At 45.0% G+C, this 15,173-nt stretch overlaps 2 protein-coding genes across 3 annotated transcripts; one reads left to right on the top strand and one right to left on the bottom strand.

Moving 5' to 3' along the window:
* Positions 1-542: 542 nt before the first annotated feature.
* LOC126999507 (facilitated trehalose transporter Tret1-like) lies at positions 543-6,845 on the bottom strand. Its single transcript, XM_050862159.1, has 3 exons — positions 5,658-6,845; positions 2,613-2,751; positions 543-2,390 (listed from the first exon to the last, which is right to left on the bottom strand). The coding sequence occupies exons 1-3, from the start codon at positions 6,450-6,452 to the stop codon at positions 1,078-1,080; spliced, it is 2,247 nt and encodes a 748-aa protein (XP_050718116.1). The 5' UTR covers positions 6,453-6,845; the 3' UTR covers positions 543-1,077.
* Positions 6,846-8,965: 2,120 nt separating this feature from the next.
* On the top strand, positions 8,966-14,463 carry LOC126999567 (uncharacterized protein DDB_G0280205-like). Of its 2 annotated transcripts, XM_050862332.1 has the most exons (7): positions 8,966-9,160; positions 10,510-10,593; positions 10,777-11,060; positions 11,264-12,135; positions 12,395-12,528; positions 12,610-12,747; positions 13,127-14,463. In XM_050862332.1, exons 3-6 carry the CDS (start codon positions 10,970-10,972, stop codon positions 12,722-12,724), a joined length of 1,212 nt encoding a protein of 403 aa, XP_050718289.1. In that variant the 5' UTR covers positions 8,966-9,160; positions 10,510-10,593; positions 10,777-10,969; the 3' UTR covers positions 12,725-12,747; positions 13,127-14,463. The 2 variants fall into 2 exon arrangements, with proteins under 2 accessions (XP_050718289.1, XP_050718295.1); XM_050862338.1 differs by lacking the exon at positions 10,510-10,593.
* The last annotated feature ends 710 nt before the right edge of the window (positions 14,464-15,173 follow it).

Here is a 15,173-nt window from a genome sequence, read left to right as displayed (position 1 = left end):
AATATATATATATATATATATATATATATATATATATATATATATATATATATGTTACGGTAGGCGGTGGCCGAAGTGATAGCGTACTGGACCCACATTCGCAGCGTGATGGACGACGCGGGTTCGAATCCTCACGCTACCACTCGGATTTTTCAGTCACCGCCGAGTGGCTTAAAACTACCCACATGCTGTCCTGAAGACCACCCATCAACCCGGACTCGAGAGGAAGCCGTCCAAGCGAATCAAGAACGAGTTCCGGGGGGCAGCATGAGCCAATGCAAGATGGCGCCACTATAAACACTCGCCTGCGCCAGAACGGGCTGGGCCGACCATCAGGCCCCACCTGGAAGAAGCCTTGGGCCGACCATCAGACCCCACCGGAAAGAGGCCTACCGGCGCAATAGGCAACAACGTAAAAAAAAAAAAAAAAAAAAAAAAAAAAAAATATATATATATATATATATATATATATATATATATATATATATATATATATATATATATATATGCGTTGACCTTGTATATGAAGGAATGTTTCCTGTAATAACTATCACTTTGTATTAAGGCTTATACCGTGTTTACATATTCCGAACTTTATATACACGTGTTTATATAATTAGTTTGTGGTAGTCTGCTGTTCAAGATCACATGTTGCCTGTTGGGTATCTTTAACACTGATCAGGGAGACAGTCGAGGGATAAACGCCTTACTCCTCTTATTTGTTGCCTGTTGGGACGTCTTTGACACTGGTCAAAGAGACAGACCGACATGCACACAAACACAGCGTCACTAACCTCTGCGTCCTGGTCAGTGTTCGACGTTTGTTCTCCGCCTGGTAACGAGCGCGCTAGTTTACAATTATTTATTCCTATAACTTTGGCAATATTTTTTTGTGAGATCCCAAGCTCAAGAGCTTCTAAATGATATGTTTTGCAGGCTCTATAAGACTGCGCTAAGGATAAATACGTGTGGTACACACATACACACACACACACACACACACGCAATCACGCATTGACGCTCCGCAGCTAGATTTCAAAGGGTTAACGCATGATGCTCCATCGTTGGTTCTCTCAGCTATTTAATGTTTGACATTGGGACAGTCCACACACTGACTTGAGTCATGGACGCAACGTTCTTATCAGCTGGACGCTTCTCCTGAGGGCCAGTGTGAGAGGGCGTCAGAGAGTGTTCAGAGCGTAGCCGGGGCGTGGAAATATCCTCTAAAGTGCGGCCCTTCGTCTCTGGCACACAGAAGATGGCGACCAGAACAAGAAGGGTCGAACAGCAGCTGAAGAGCCAGAAAGCTCCGTCTTGGCCCAGCGCCTGTGCCGTCATGAAGTAGGTGTGGGAGGACGCGAACCCGCCCAGCATGAGGACACACGTCAGCAGGGATAAGCCTGCCGCTCGGCAGTTGGTGGGCAGGAGCTCCCCCTGCAACGCGGGGATAACGGGTAGGCCCACACCGGAGAACAGGCTAAACAGAAGTAACAGTGTGAGGGGAAGCCAGCTGACCTCCGCGGTCATTGTCTTGTCCAGTAGATGGAAATATGTGGCGTAGGCGGCGGTGCTGACCGCACATAGGGAGAAGGAAGCGATGATCAAAGGTTTCCGTCCCAGCTTGTCGACCACAGCCAGGTGAATGACTATTCCCAGTATTCTGACAGAACTGTACATCACCGCGCTGACGTAAGGGTCCCTGTCGTCCTGCGCTGCCTCCAGGATGGGTACCAGATAGGACGACAGAGGGTAAGTCCCACAAAATGCCACCAGGACTGTTATGAGGGCCAAGACACAGAGGGTGCTCAGTGTCTGGGAATGGAACAGCATCTTCAGCTGCCCCCAAACGCTGCTGCTGGGGCTGCCCTTGTTCTCCACCTGCTCCGTGATTTCTCGTAGCTCTGGCGACGGGTCGTAACCTTTCTTACGGAAGAAGCTCAAGGCGAAGAGAGCATCTTCCTCTCTGTCTTGAGTCATCAGCCAACGGGGAGAGTTGGGCAGCCACAGCACTCCCAGTAAGGGGAGGACGGAGAGGCTGGAGCACACGAGGCCCACGTGGCGCCAGCTGAGGGACGAGCTGCCAATGAGGGTGACGACTAATCCGCCCAGATTTCGTGACAGCGTCATCACACCGAGGAGTCTACCGCGAATTTTCCTGTGAGATATTTCCAGGAGATAGAGATTGGCTGCAGGCGTCATGAGACACGTGGTGAGGCCCAGGATAAAGCGGGCCGTTTGAAGGAGCCACACGGAAGAGGATAAGACGAGGGTGAGCCAGGAGAGGAAGCAGAGCGGGAGGCCCAGCTGGAGTGTGGCTCGCTGGCCCAGCCTCACCAGGAGCGGCCACGTGAGGCAGGTCCCCGCCACAGCCCCGAGGTTCACCAAGCTTCCTGCAGGACAAGAAAGATTCAATAAAACAATCAGACAACAAGTATCCAGCCCTCCTTACGTCCATATACATGACTTTCACCGTAAATGCCATTAACCAAGACTGAAAAAAAAAAAAACAGTACTTTCTGCTTCTGTGAAGGAACTAGAAAGAGAAAATTATTCCAAAGAGATCATTCAGTAGAGTTCCAGTTGAGGTTGTGTCGAAGGTGCATCATACTCACCAAAGAGCGCGGCCTGGTGGGGCTCGAGAAACAGGTCCTGGGTTGCCGAGTCAGTCAGCTGCGGCAGTGTTATCCCCGAGAAGCCGAACGCGGTGCCGGCCTGAATCTGTATGAGCGCCATCACAATCGCTGCCAGGGTCTGTCCGTGCGTCCAGCCGAGCGGGGGAAATTGAGAAAAAATGAAGATGTGAGAAAATGAGTACAGGGATTGAAATACAAGTGATCGCGTCAAAAATAGATCAGCTACACACACACAAAAAAAAAAGATAACATGCAGAAACATCACATGCTTTACACTGAAATGTGTTAATGAGGGAAACAGCTATGGAAATAACATGAGACCTTGGTATGAAAGTAAGGAGAGGAATGAAAAAAAATAATACCTTATAAGTTAACGAGTGGATGTTAACTTTTGCTTTAAACATGATTAAGGTCTCTATCTTAATACTGGGCCCAGAAAATCGAAGACCAACTAACATAAGAACCACAAGAACTTACACAAGCTCTCTCAGGATCAATACCCTGTTTAGCCAATGATGACTGTATCCGTTCATGCACCTTATAAATTCCATGTATGTATATTTATTGTCTTGGGTACCCTGTGACGGAGAGTCGCGCCGCCACTCACGAGCGGTCGCTTGCATCACGTTTCCAAGTAGGAGGCGAAGAGGCGTTAAACATGCAATGCGGAAGAGTATACGTGTATCATTACGTATGATCTAGTACGCTGTCATGCTCTAAATAATAACAATGAGGGTTTGACAGCATTTTACAATTTTTCGGCATCCTGAGGAGTCTTGAGGAAGTAATGAGGAAGTGCAGTTTTGTGTCTTCTCTTTAAATGTTTGATCTAATAAATCTATCCTGCTGTAAATGAGAATAACGAAAGGCTGACAGTATTTCCGGCAACCCAAGGAGTCGTGAGAAAGTCTTGCGGGAATGTAATGTCGCCGTGTCTTCTTGGTTTTGATCTATATAGGAAGCCCATCTTGCTCTCAGTAAAAACCTCGGGACTTTAACAATATTTAAGTATTACCGCATCCTGTTTACGATTGCCTCACACTTTATCACCTTCAAACACATGGAATTTTCGTAGTATTTCCTGTTTGATGTGGGAGCGTACAAACCTGCAGTGGAGGAGTGTGGAAACGGCGCTCCGTGAGTTACTTGAGAGGCGCTGGAGCGTCACCGATACCAGGGGGGGAGATTGCTCCCTCTTGCACGAGGGAGCACGGGCCTCGAAATCTAGCCGACCAAGTCGGTCTGTCGACGAGGATTGGCGTGTCTCTGTCCCGATACCGGAGGCGGCCGTCAAGACATCCTGTGAGTCAAAGCAGATTCGTGGAGACTCGCGGTGAACATGCATCCGTCCGGTCACACCTTTAAGGGTTCTTTATGTACTCGGTCTCTGATGTGAGGCGTGAGTATTTGTTTTGCTTCCCGTGGCTCAGTTTCCTTTCTTCCGTCATTCCTTCCTTTCTTCCTTCCTTCCTTTGTTCGTTCTTTGCTCTTATCTTTCCTTTCGTCTTTATTTCCTTCGTTCTTTCAAATTTATGTCAGTCTTCCTTTTTCTTTCTCTCTATCCCCCCTCTCTCCCTGTCTGTCTTCGTTTAGTGTTTCAAAATTAACTTATCATCGAGTCGGAAAAAAGCGCCGCGTTTGCCCTAATGATAACCCAGTCCTGCCTAGCATCCTTATCCACCCAGGATATGTCCATAATACCCTGAACACGAAATAAACAAAGCGTGAATAATCTACCTCAGTAATATACCATATTTTCGACACATAGACAGTATCAAAATGACTTCATAAAGATGAAGGGGAGTTGACGCTTGAGAAAAATGTTGTTTTGGGGTCACACTGGCGAAACTGAGAAAAAATACTAATATCATTGTGTACCCTAATTCCTTACACGTTTTCTCTCGAAGTTTCATTATCATACGGGGATTATAAATGTTAAAAAAAATTTAAAAAAATCATACATTCAATGATGTGTCGGGAGCGCCCGCCCTCTCGAGACCGATATGTCTCAATAGACGTTGTTCACTCCAAATGTGTTGTGTTCTATTTAGTTTTTCCATCATATATCGCAAACAACATATTATCGTAATATTCGGAAACGCCACAGACCATATCTCCCTCCCTCGCTCACAGTGAGACTTTGGAGCATCCAAGAGGACTCTACAAGGACTTCTAATCCAGGAGCTTCACCTAACAACGCCACAGGATAAGAAAAAGAAGGAGGATGTCAGTGGTGATGACTGCGAGCCAGGGGTTTTTAGTGCAAAACCTTAGCAACAAAGAGGGAGGTGGCGCCTCCTGACACCCCACCTGTGTGTGATAATATTCTGCGAGTAGTAGTATTAGGGACTCGCAGAAGGGGACCAGATCCAATTCCAATTGAACTCAATAAATATCAATAAATAAAGATAGCTAGTAACGCATTACGGAATCTCCATGTCTATAGTACATGCCGCAATATGCCCGAAAAAACACTCCTCAACTTCAAAAGCCGTTTCTCTCGAAACGCAAATTATTGCACTTTGGGCGATAATATCGACATAATTGTTCAAGCAGTCAAAATTTGGAAGATATGTCGGGATAGAGGAATGGCAGGAAATTTTTTTCAATGTATAACGTATGGGAAAATGTCTTGCATTTTTTTTATAAAGATCTTTCTAGTAAAAAAAATGGTGAAACTTTGAAAAAAAATACTTTGCAATTATTTTTCCAGAGAATGAAAAAAAGCTAAACAAAAGTTAAACATTGGAGCTTCAACATTTACAATAATAAGTAAAAGGCGGCAGTTACAATGCCATAGTGCGAAAAGTAATTGCAATACTATTCGCTAAACATTCACCTCGAAAAGATCTATAATGATTTTTTGTGCAAAAACTATTCAGCCAAAATGGATGAAACTTCCAGTTTTTTTTTATTTAAACTGATTGAATTCATATGTTAATTCACCAGGCAGCTACGGTGATTTTTTTTCTTTTAGGCGTCCCCTAACAAACTAAATACCAATAATCACACTGCCAAGCTTACCTGTCTAACGGTGGACCCCTCAAGCCAGGCAGGTATTCTTGGGCAGCAGCAGCAGGTGTCTCGATGTGTCCCTTGTTGATTGTCTTTCACCTTTGGGTCACCTTGTTGCAGCTCCACCGGAAGTTCACTTTTTCTGGGCTTCTCAGGGGGCAGCGTGTCCTTGTCAATAGTCTGTGGGTCACCTTGCAGCAACTCTACGGGAATCACACTTTCCTGAGGCTTTTTAACGGGCATTGTATCCTTGTTTATCGTTTGTGGGTCACCTTGCAGAATTTTTACTGGAACTTCACTTTGCATAGGCTTCTTGACGGGTAGAGTATCCTTATTTATCGTTTGCAGGTCGCCTTGCAGCATATTTACAGGAACTTCACTTTGCTCAAGGTTTTCGACGGGCACTGTACCCTTATCTTTCATGTGCGGTTCGCCTTGCAGCATTTCTACGGGAACCTCTCTGTGTTTAGGCTTTTCGACGGGCAGTGTATCCTTGTCTCTCGTGTGTGGGTCGCATCGCAGCAATATAGGAACCTCACTTAGCTTCGGCTTTTCGATGGGCAGTTTATCCTTATTTATAGTCTGTGGATCGCCTTCCAGCAATACGCGAACGTCACTTTTCCTAGACATGCGAGGTGCTTTGGTGCTCTTTCGGGATGACATGATGTGGATGCGCAGCGTATTATCAAGGGGGTCGGGAGAGCACTGCACGTGTGAAGCGCACTTCAGGTAGGGTATAGCGTGCTCAAGTGTCTCTTCACCGACACTACCAAGCCCAACAACTCCCTGTGTGCCTGTTCTCATCGTGCGACACTCCCATCCGTTCGGGTCACACACACACACACCTTGCCGACTTCCGTGGACAGCACCCAAGAGCACACCTTTCCCACCGCAGGTCCGGATGAGTGTGGCAGGAGCTAGCGGCCTGCACACACTGCCTCATGCCACTGGCGCAATATATAGTCGCTTTTGACACGGAAGCTGACACTGACGCATTTATCTCGCTTCTTCCCTTGAGTCATTAAGCATGTCTGTAGCTCCCTGGAAGTGTTCTTTGCCCGGCACGTGACGTCATCACCCCAAGTGCATGGCCTCTGCAGACTCCCTCCCTCAGCCAAGAACAGTTCAGTGGACGTCTGGCTGAGTGGGAGGGGCAGGAGGGAGATGGGGAGGCAAGTGCTTATACAAGGAAGTGTGGGGGAGGGAGGAAGAGGAGGAGGGGGGCGTCGAGAGTGGGGGGGGTGAGTCAGGTTGAAGAGCCAGAGGACGCGAGAAGGGGGTGGGGGAGAGGGGGAGAGTATTTACGTAAGGAATAACTGTGAAAGGTCATTACTAAGTTTATAAAGGAAAGTTAAAAAGTGCTTCATTGTATTCATTACAAGACGGATACGCGTATAGCAGGATCCGGAAGCCGCGCCCGTGAGCATAATACCGAGAATAAAGACGTAACAGAGTCTACAGAGAGCGGTGGTCGTTCCTCCCGCATGGGGAAGAGAAAGTGATAGTGACTAGGAGCTACCCCCACCCCCGGATCCTGCTGACCCAGACCTTGCTTACCTAAGGGTCCATAAAGGCATCCTACGTAGGTCTGACCCTAGGAACTATTTATTCACCAACGGTCCACCTCATTCAGAGACCTTTCTACTCTCCTTTTGAAGCCTTCAGTCGTCTACATAGGCATCATTCATGTGGAATATGTATATTTTTTAAACATTAATTCAATATTAGCGGTATTGGTAACTAGCTTCTGTCCACCTTATTCATGAATACCTCTACCCCCCTCATTTGAATTCCTCATGCAGTCGTCTAGATAAGCATAATTCATGTGGTGTATGTCGTTCAAGTATTTTTCTCCACGTTATTCTATTTATAAGCTAGTCTCTGCCTGCCTCACCCACTGTTTTAATGGTAAACTAACTTTCTGCCTGTGGCCTTAATAAACCTGAATTCAACCAGTTTATCGAATTTGCTTATGTGTGGGCCGTTCGCCTCCTTTGGCTCACACCCATAAAGGCTTCATACTGATTTTTTTTACCTCAACACTAGAAAACCTGTATATATACATTTTTACCCAGCACACTTAGATATGGACCGTTCACCTCCTTTGACTCACGACAATCGGAGCTTGATTGATTGATGATTGATAGCTTCACAGTGTATGGATTATCTCGGCTCTAAATAAAAGTTTTACACCACTAAAAACTTGTACCTAAACTAGGAATGTCAGAGATGCTCAAATGGAGACTCGGCTTTTCATATTTTCAAAGCAGTAACGTGAAAAGAATTCAATGCTGCCTAATTCCTTCTCCTGCACGTGAGTGAGGCGGCTGACGTAACAAAGGCGCGATCCTTGAGAGAAAACGGAGATCCTACGTACAGTACCTACTGAAAAAAGGGGGACCATGCAGTGTTTGGTCACTCGACGGCGGTTTGATGTGTTCGTTGGCGAAAAAGAAAGCAGACCAAACAACAACAACAACAACAACAAAAAAAAGATATGTAAAAGGTCCCACAAAAATGCTTCCTCTCTACAGAGTACAAGAGACAAGGCCACAAGAGAACCGTCAGATTTTATTAACACCGGAGGGCTTTTGATACAGACCTGTCTCGGAATAATTTTAAGATGAAAATAAAAAAAAAAAGAACAGGAAAAAGGAAATTTAGTAGAAGAAAGTAGAAGGAAGACTTCCAGAGTTTACCTATGACTGGGATGGAGGAGTGAAGATGCTGCATTAGGAAACGAAGAAAGAAAAAATAATTAAGGATACAGAAGAAATAAGACCAAGGCGAGAGACCTGTGAGAAGCAATACAGTGCGTCAGAGGTCTAAAGAAAAGTCAGCCAAAGCAGCGGGTATATGCATTACGTATAAGACCACAGCTGACATTTTGACCTCATGACTGGAAAGCCTTGAGGAATAACTAAGAACCTATGCGCAGTGAGAGGACCAACAATTTCTTCTGTTTGGTTTATTAGCGACTCTAGAAGACAGACCGAAGGGTAAAGAGGATACGAGTTTGATAAAATAATATATATATCAAGATATTCAACCAGAACTCTTGACAAATGAATGGGACGGTGTGAAGCCAGAGGTGGTTCGGGAAAGCACTTTTGACGAGTATAGGATAAAGATGAATTGGATAACTATATAGTTATCCAATTCATCTTATGGTCAATACGAGCTAGAACAAAGGAAATGAACTTGGTAAATAAACGCAGACACACCCATTCATGATTTCATCTATCCATTCATATATACCGTCATGTCTCTCTAGGCCGACTACATTGAGCCTGAACAACTATTTCTTCCAGAATGTCTCCTCGTTAAATCTCTTGTGAAGCTTCTTGGCTCATTCACTGATGGGCGGGACTCCACATCCTCTCATCACCGATTCAACCTTACGCTTATTCGCCGCATCCCAGTCAGTCTCAACCAAGCCTCCCCTCCCTCAGCCTCAGGACGAAGCGTAAAACCTCAGCCGTGACGAGCGACGAGAGCGGGGTAATAATTAGGTGATGTATATGTGACAACAAGTTAAGTGGCGGTTGTCAATGATCAGGTTGTGTTCAATTTAAAGTGTTTGTTACATAGTTTAAGTTAAGTGTTACCTATATTCTTATGTGTATGAGGTGAGCAGCTTCCTAACAAACTCTGCTTCCCTGTTCGATATCATAACAATACATACATGGATACAAAGTCCTTCAGCAAAGTATTCGTCTGGCCGAAGACCTTGTGGTGGTAGTTACTGTGAAAAAGCGGTGGAGGAATAATTTTTTTTCTGTCCCAGGAAGAAGGAAACCGGAAACGACTTTTAATTGAAAGGGAAGAAGACTGACCTCGGCTGACTGCCAGATTGACTAAATGACTCTTTTAGACGTTGATTTAAGATTCATTCACATCACGGCGAGTCCAGAACACTTTCCGCCGCTAATATTATCATATCGTAAATCTTTGGGGATAATGATGCTCGTTATGCGGGACGAGGACTAGGGACATACCGGCGGGAGGCAGCGTGATGTAAACTGCCACAGGAAGAGGCACAAGCACCCTTGTTAATGGGGAAGAGGGAAAGGAATCGAACTCAAGCACGGTGATAAAAATGATACGATCTAATAGTTGATAACCACGGAAATTTATATAGTTACAGATGACATGAGCGTCGGTTGTTACTTATAGTCATCGGCAAGGCGAATATGTCCACATAACATCTTTGTTATTGCTTCTTGTTACGGATTATTTTAATATTTGACATATCAGTATACCACTGGGTAACAAAGTCCCCAAAACAACAAAAATTGCTAAACGGGATACCGTATCGCCTAAACGTACCGTTTTCGCGTTGCTTAGAAGAAACATTATACCAAAGTTCAAGCACTAGCATTTCCTTTTATCTGCTGACAAGATATTCATTTGTTACGCTGCTACGGCCCGGGTTCGAATTCCGACCCGGGCAGTCAGCGTGAAGCTCACCCAGGTGTTCATCCTCCCTTTCGGGCTGGTGGATAATTGGGTATGCCTGGGGAAACCTAGGGAAGGTAAACTATGGTAACCAGGATGTCGCACCTGGCCAATGATTAAAACATTGATAACACGATAAGATGAATCACTGACGCGGGAGGCTATCATGTTTTAAAGGCAATTGTATTACGCATCTCAAACAAAGGAGAACAATTGGTAGTGATTAGAATTATCAACATGGGAAAGGGATGGAGGTGGGAGAGGGGGGGGGGAGGTAGTCAGCTGTGTAGTATCTATATGTGACTCGCCCCATCAACGCCCAGTGAGAGATAGCAACAGCATCACAGACAACACCACAGACACCATCACAGAGAGTTTAACTCATTCCTACCTCTGCAAACAGCACCGCCTTCACAGTTGTCTGTGCATTAATAGAAGGGGGAAAAAAATCGCAGGACTTGGACTTCGTGAACGCTGGGAACGAAGGGTAAGCTGTGTATTGTGTATGTTACGTTTATTTCCTTGGTATTTGTTCATTCGTTCATCGTTCCGTGTTTATGGTTCTCTAAATTAGTTACGACCAAAGCATCAAAACCGAGGTTCGTTTGGCTTAAAATGTTCTCCAGTTCATCCCTCGGTTGTATTAATATAGGGTTCCTGCACGTGACAGATTGAAGCTGGCTGAGAAGGAATCGAAGTGCAGAGTCAAATCGCGAGGACACAACCTTACCAGGAGAAGATAGAAGAAGGAAAGGCATGTGAAAACTGTGCGACTTGGTTCCTCGCATCCCTGGGCCCTCTCTAAAGTCCATCCGTGTCTACTCGGGAAGGCTTCGTCGATAGCAAACAGCGAAAAAGAGAAGATGCGAACGTGGACCAGGGCGGGCAGAATGTTGGTGACGATGGCCATGGTCCTCAGCCTTTGCAGCCATTCTCTTCTTCACGTCGCTGCAGGTAAGAATGAAAGCGCTGGTGTGTGTGTGTGTGTGTGTGTGTGTACAGGTGGGTTGTGCATATTGGAAAACTGGTGGTGGTTGTTCCTGAAGAGGCTGGGATATCGGCAGTGTTGAGTAGTGGAGTTGGATCGTCTTAAGTGAAATTAACTTACTTGGTTGTTTAAGCAAGCCAATACTACATACATTCACCTGCCCCTCCAGCTGCTGACCTCGATATCTTGGAAGATGTCCGCGACGCCTTGGACCACGCTGACCGTTCGCTGAATGACCTGACTGAACTGGTGGAGGAGTTCACGACGGAGGGGCCACCCGAGACCACAACTACTAACCCTACAACTACTACTACCACACCAGCTACCACAACCTCACCAACTAAATCTACCCCTAAACCCACCACCACCACCCCTGAACCCACCACCACCACTCCCCCTGAACCCCCCACCACCACCACCCCTGAACCCCCCGCCACCACCACCCCTGAACCCACCACCATCACCACCCCTGAACCCACCACCATCACCACCCCAGAACCCACCACCACTATCCCAGTACCCACCACCACCCCAGTACCCACCACCACCACCCCTGAACCCACCACCACCACCACCACACCATCCACCACCACCACCCTTGCCACAGAACCTACTAATCCCACCACCACACCATCCACCACCACCACCTTTGCCACAGAACCTACTAATCCCACCAGCACAGCTTCAGGTCTGCAAGCCCTCGCCTTAGCCAAACACTCACCTGATGCAAAGTATTTAAATAAGCAAAGGCTTCCCAGTGAGGGTGATCCTGATATGCCTGACCCTTGGTGGATGAGGGTCAATATGCATCTCATCATCATGGGGGACCTGATATCAGAGATCATTGATGGCAGCATTGACGAGAGCCATGCCCAGCAGCTCGAGGAAGAAGCCAGTGTGATGGATGACCTAGTGGAGGAGGGCAGAAATGACACCAGTCTTGTCATGGAGGGAGAGGTGGACTTAAACCTGGTGGACTCAGTGCATGAGGATTTGTTCAATGCTTCAAACTTGGTGGAAGAAATGATTTCCAATGAAAAGGTAAGTGTGTGTGTGTGTGTGTGTGTGTGTGTGTGTGTGTGTGTGTGTGTGTGTGTATACTACTTCATCTTACAGTTACTAAGCTTTGTTGCATAAGGTCCTGCAGACATTTTCAATTTAATCTTTGCTCTTAAGTCTTCATTAGAAATTTTGTGTCTTAACCCTTGATAAATTTTGTTAAGGAGGGTAGTTCGTTTTATCATTGTACAGAAGACTGAGAGCAAAGTGTAGCTATTGTTATTTTTTCTCCCAACTAAAGGCTGACAACACGGAGATGGTGGTGACCATTGTGATGCTGTCCTTGCTGTTTGTCGTAGTGTTGACTGGCCTGATCATAGCCTGTGTCCGGCCATGGACCAAACGATCAGGCCTGAGGAGCAGCCAAAGCAAATGGTATGTAAGATAAAAGGAAAAAATCTTATTTATTGCCTTAATAATGTAAATATATTTCAAGTGAGCATTCCTGACCCACAGGGTGGCAGACAGTGTGGTGGCAGTGGATGGATCACGGAAGTTCCGCGACTCAAGATTTATGCAGCACTCGCATGTCTACACGGACCCGTATCAGAACCACGACACTAAAGTCTAGGGCTGTATCAGCTTGTTCATATGGTATGTAGTATATTTGTTTATACATTTCATTTAAAACATCAAATTTGTCATGCAGAGACTGTCTCCTTAACTCGTGCACTGCGGTTTGGCCAGTTTGGTTGGTTACTTCCAAGTTCCAGATAAGTTGACAGCAGGAGCATCAGGGCTGTATGCCAGCAGCCACAAATGGGTTTATTTTCTAGCCCAAAATACTCTGTAACAATGATTTTTGAGCAGGAAGAAAATACTAGCAGCTGCATGTGTATGAGAAGAGCGCATTAATGCACACCTGCTGTTGTTTTGCTACCCTCGTTCATTCCAAAATTTGCAGTTTCTCAGCCACTCATAGCTACAAGTTTTCCATTCTGATTGGTGTCATTAGTTATTAATTTTCTTCCAGGAGCTTGTGGTGGTCTCCTCCAGGTGGCTTCAAGAATAGCCACTTGGAAAAACTTTGGTCAGCAACTTATTTTATTTGGATTCTGTAGAATACTATCTATAACTGCACAAATGTATCAATCAATCAATCAGTGGGGGCACACCCCAGAGGGCACGTCACCTAAGTAGGGACAGACCTATCTGTATGAGGAGTGCAGTGCCATCAACCTCCCCGAACTGTCTTTCTCCCTCTGCTTTCTGTTTGTGCTTCTCTCTATGAGTAGCCTGGGGATTTAATCTCTCAGGGGTCCTGCATCCCATGCCCTATGGTTAGCAGTCAGTTCAGTCCTTGATTTTGGTTGGTTTGGGGGAAGGGTTTGCATCCCCTCCCACACCAAACACCCCTCACTAGCCAAAAACAAAAGAAAAAGTAGAGGTTGGAGTCATGTCATAAGACGTCAATGACAGGTGCAGGGCAAAGGCTGCGGAACCCCTGCATCTATGAGGAAGGGCCTCCTAACCCCCCCTTTTGTCTTGGTGGTGGCTGGGTAGAAGAAGCAGTACCTGCCTGCGTGTGGGGTTCCTAGAATGTCTTAAAATAGTACACTTGTAGTATAACTGTATATAGCTTTTATTTATACCTAGAAACATACTCTGCAAAAAAATGCAAAGGTGCAAAAGTAAAATTACTACCGACATGTACATGTATATATGTATGAGTAAATGTATGTGTATATATGTATATAATTATGTACTTATACATAGGATATGTTATACTTAGAATACATTATACTTAGGATGGGAAGGGGGCCTGCATGGAGACTTTGGCTGGAGGAACCCCCGGGATTGGGTGTTGCAGGGTGGGTGAGGTGACCCCTCCAACCCCTTGGTGTAAGCCCCCGTTGATTGATTGAATGTCTCTTTCAATGAGAATCAGACTTCGATGACTCTTGAGGAAATGGGAAAGAGATGAACGGTCCAAAGTATGATAGTAACTTTTAGCAATTGATGTCTGTGAAGAATAAAACCTTAGATGAAGATATATTCAAGCTACATGAAGATATATTCAAGCTACAAGTGTATGTGATGCTGTCTATTGAGCCCAGCTGTCTGATTAGGTTGAAAATTACACTTGCATTATTGTATTATAATTGTACATAAAGCTCTTATTTTAGCTCAATGTCTGGAAGTTCCTTGTAAGATCTCTATCCAACAATGAGAAAGAATTTAAAAGGCCAATTGACATCCTGAGAAATGGACAAATGCCCTGTAACTAAATGAACAGTACAGGACTATTAAACATCCCTGTATTTCAAACAGAAGGAAAGGCCACAATTTAATAAAACAAATTGAAAGTGCTCCCAACCTTTATTTTCTGTTCTAATGCCTTGAATCATTCGTCAAGATTTTATGATATTCCCTTACACCATGGATTCTCAACCTGGGGTACGGTAGAGGAATTTTGGGGGTACGTGACTGGTTTCTCAAAATACTTCGGTTTCGGCTTTCAAAGACTGTACTGAGGATTAACTTGTTGGTAGCAAAGAAACAAGCCCAACCATCTCACTGAATCAGCATATGTTTTTCATGCTAGCTACACACAGTGACTATGAGTAAGTAACTAGTAACATTAGCTACAAGTGAATAGTTCATGATAGCACTTGCTCAGTCATTCCTATTTGAAAAAAATGTCTACTTTAGTTACATCTTGGTATTTTTTTATGCTAGTCACACACAGGGACTTCCTTTTGGGTAAGTTATTAGTTACTAAGAACTTATTACAAGCCTTAACAACCAGCACTAGCTCACAGTCATTGGAACACAATACCTTCTTTAGTTCTACTTTATCATTTTTTTTCAAGCTTGGGATGCTAGTCACACACAGTCACTTAACCGTGAGTAAATAGTTATAAATTGTAAATAATGGCTCAAATTCAGTTATTTGAAAATTGCCTGTAGATATGTTTTTACTTATTTTTCTTATGCAATCACACATTAATTTAACTCACCATTACTAATTACCAGCTGCAACTAACTGTATGCAACGCTAGTTTATTGTTGTAATGGTT

Source organism: Eriocheir sinensis, chromosome 2, assembly GCF_024679095.1.
Source record: "Eriocheir sinensis breed Jianghai 21 chromosome 2, ASM2467909v1, whole genome shotgun sequence".
NCBI lineage: Eukaryota > Metazoa > Arthropoda > Malacostraca > Decapoda > Varunidae > Eriocheir > Eriocheir sinensis.
The sequence above is the reverse complement of the archived record's forward strand: the minus strand, read 5'-3'. Positions and strand labels throughout refer to the sequence as shown.

Bases quoted from the DNA above. Each gene is read 5' to 3' on its own strand.
- LOC126999507 (XM_050862159.1), bottom strand. From the start codon at position 6,452: ATGAGAACAGGCACACAGGGAGTTGTTGGGCTTGGTAGTGTCGGTGAA. The intron at 2,752-5,657 runs GTAAGCTTGGCA...ACGCACGGACAG, and splicing joins AGGGGTCCACCGTTAGACAG to ACCCTGGCAGCGATTGTGAT. The intron at 2,391-2,612 runs GTGAGTATGATG...CTTGTCCTGCAG, and splicing joins CCACCAGGCCGCGCTCTTTG to GAAGCTTGGTGAACCTCGGG.
- LOC126999567 (XM_050862338.1), top strand. From the start codon at position 10,970: ATGCGAACGTGGACCAGGGCGGGCAGAATGTTGGTGACGATGGCCATG. The intron at 12,136-12,394 runs GTAAGTGTGTGT...TCCCAACTAAAG, and splicing joins AAATGATTTCCAATGAAAAG to GCTGACAACACGGAGATGGT. The intron at 12,529-12,609 runs GTATGTAAGATA...CCTGACCCACAG, and splicing joins AGGAGCAGCCAAAGCAAATG to GGTGGCAGACAGTGTGGTGG.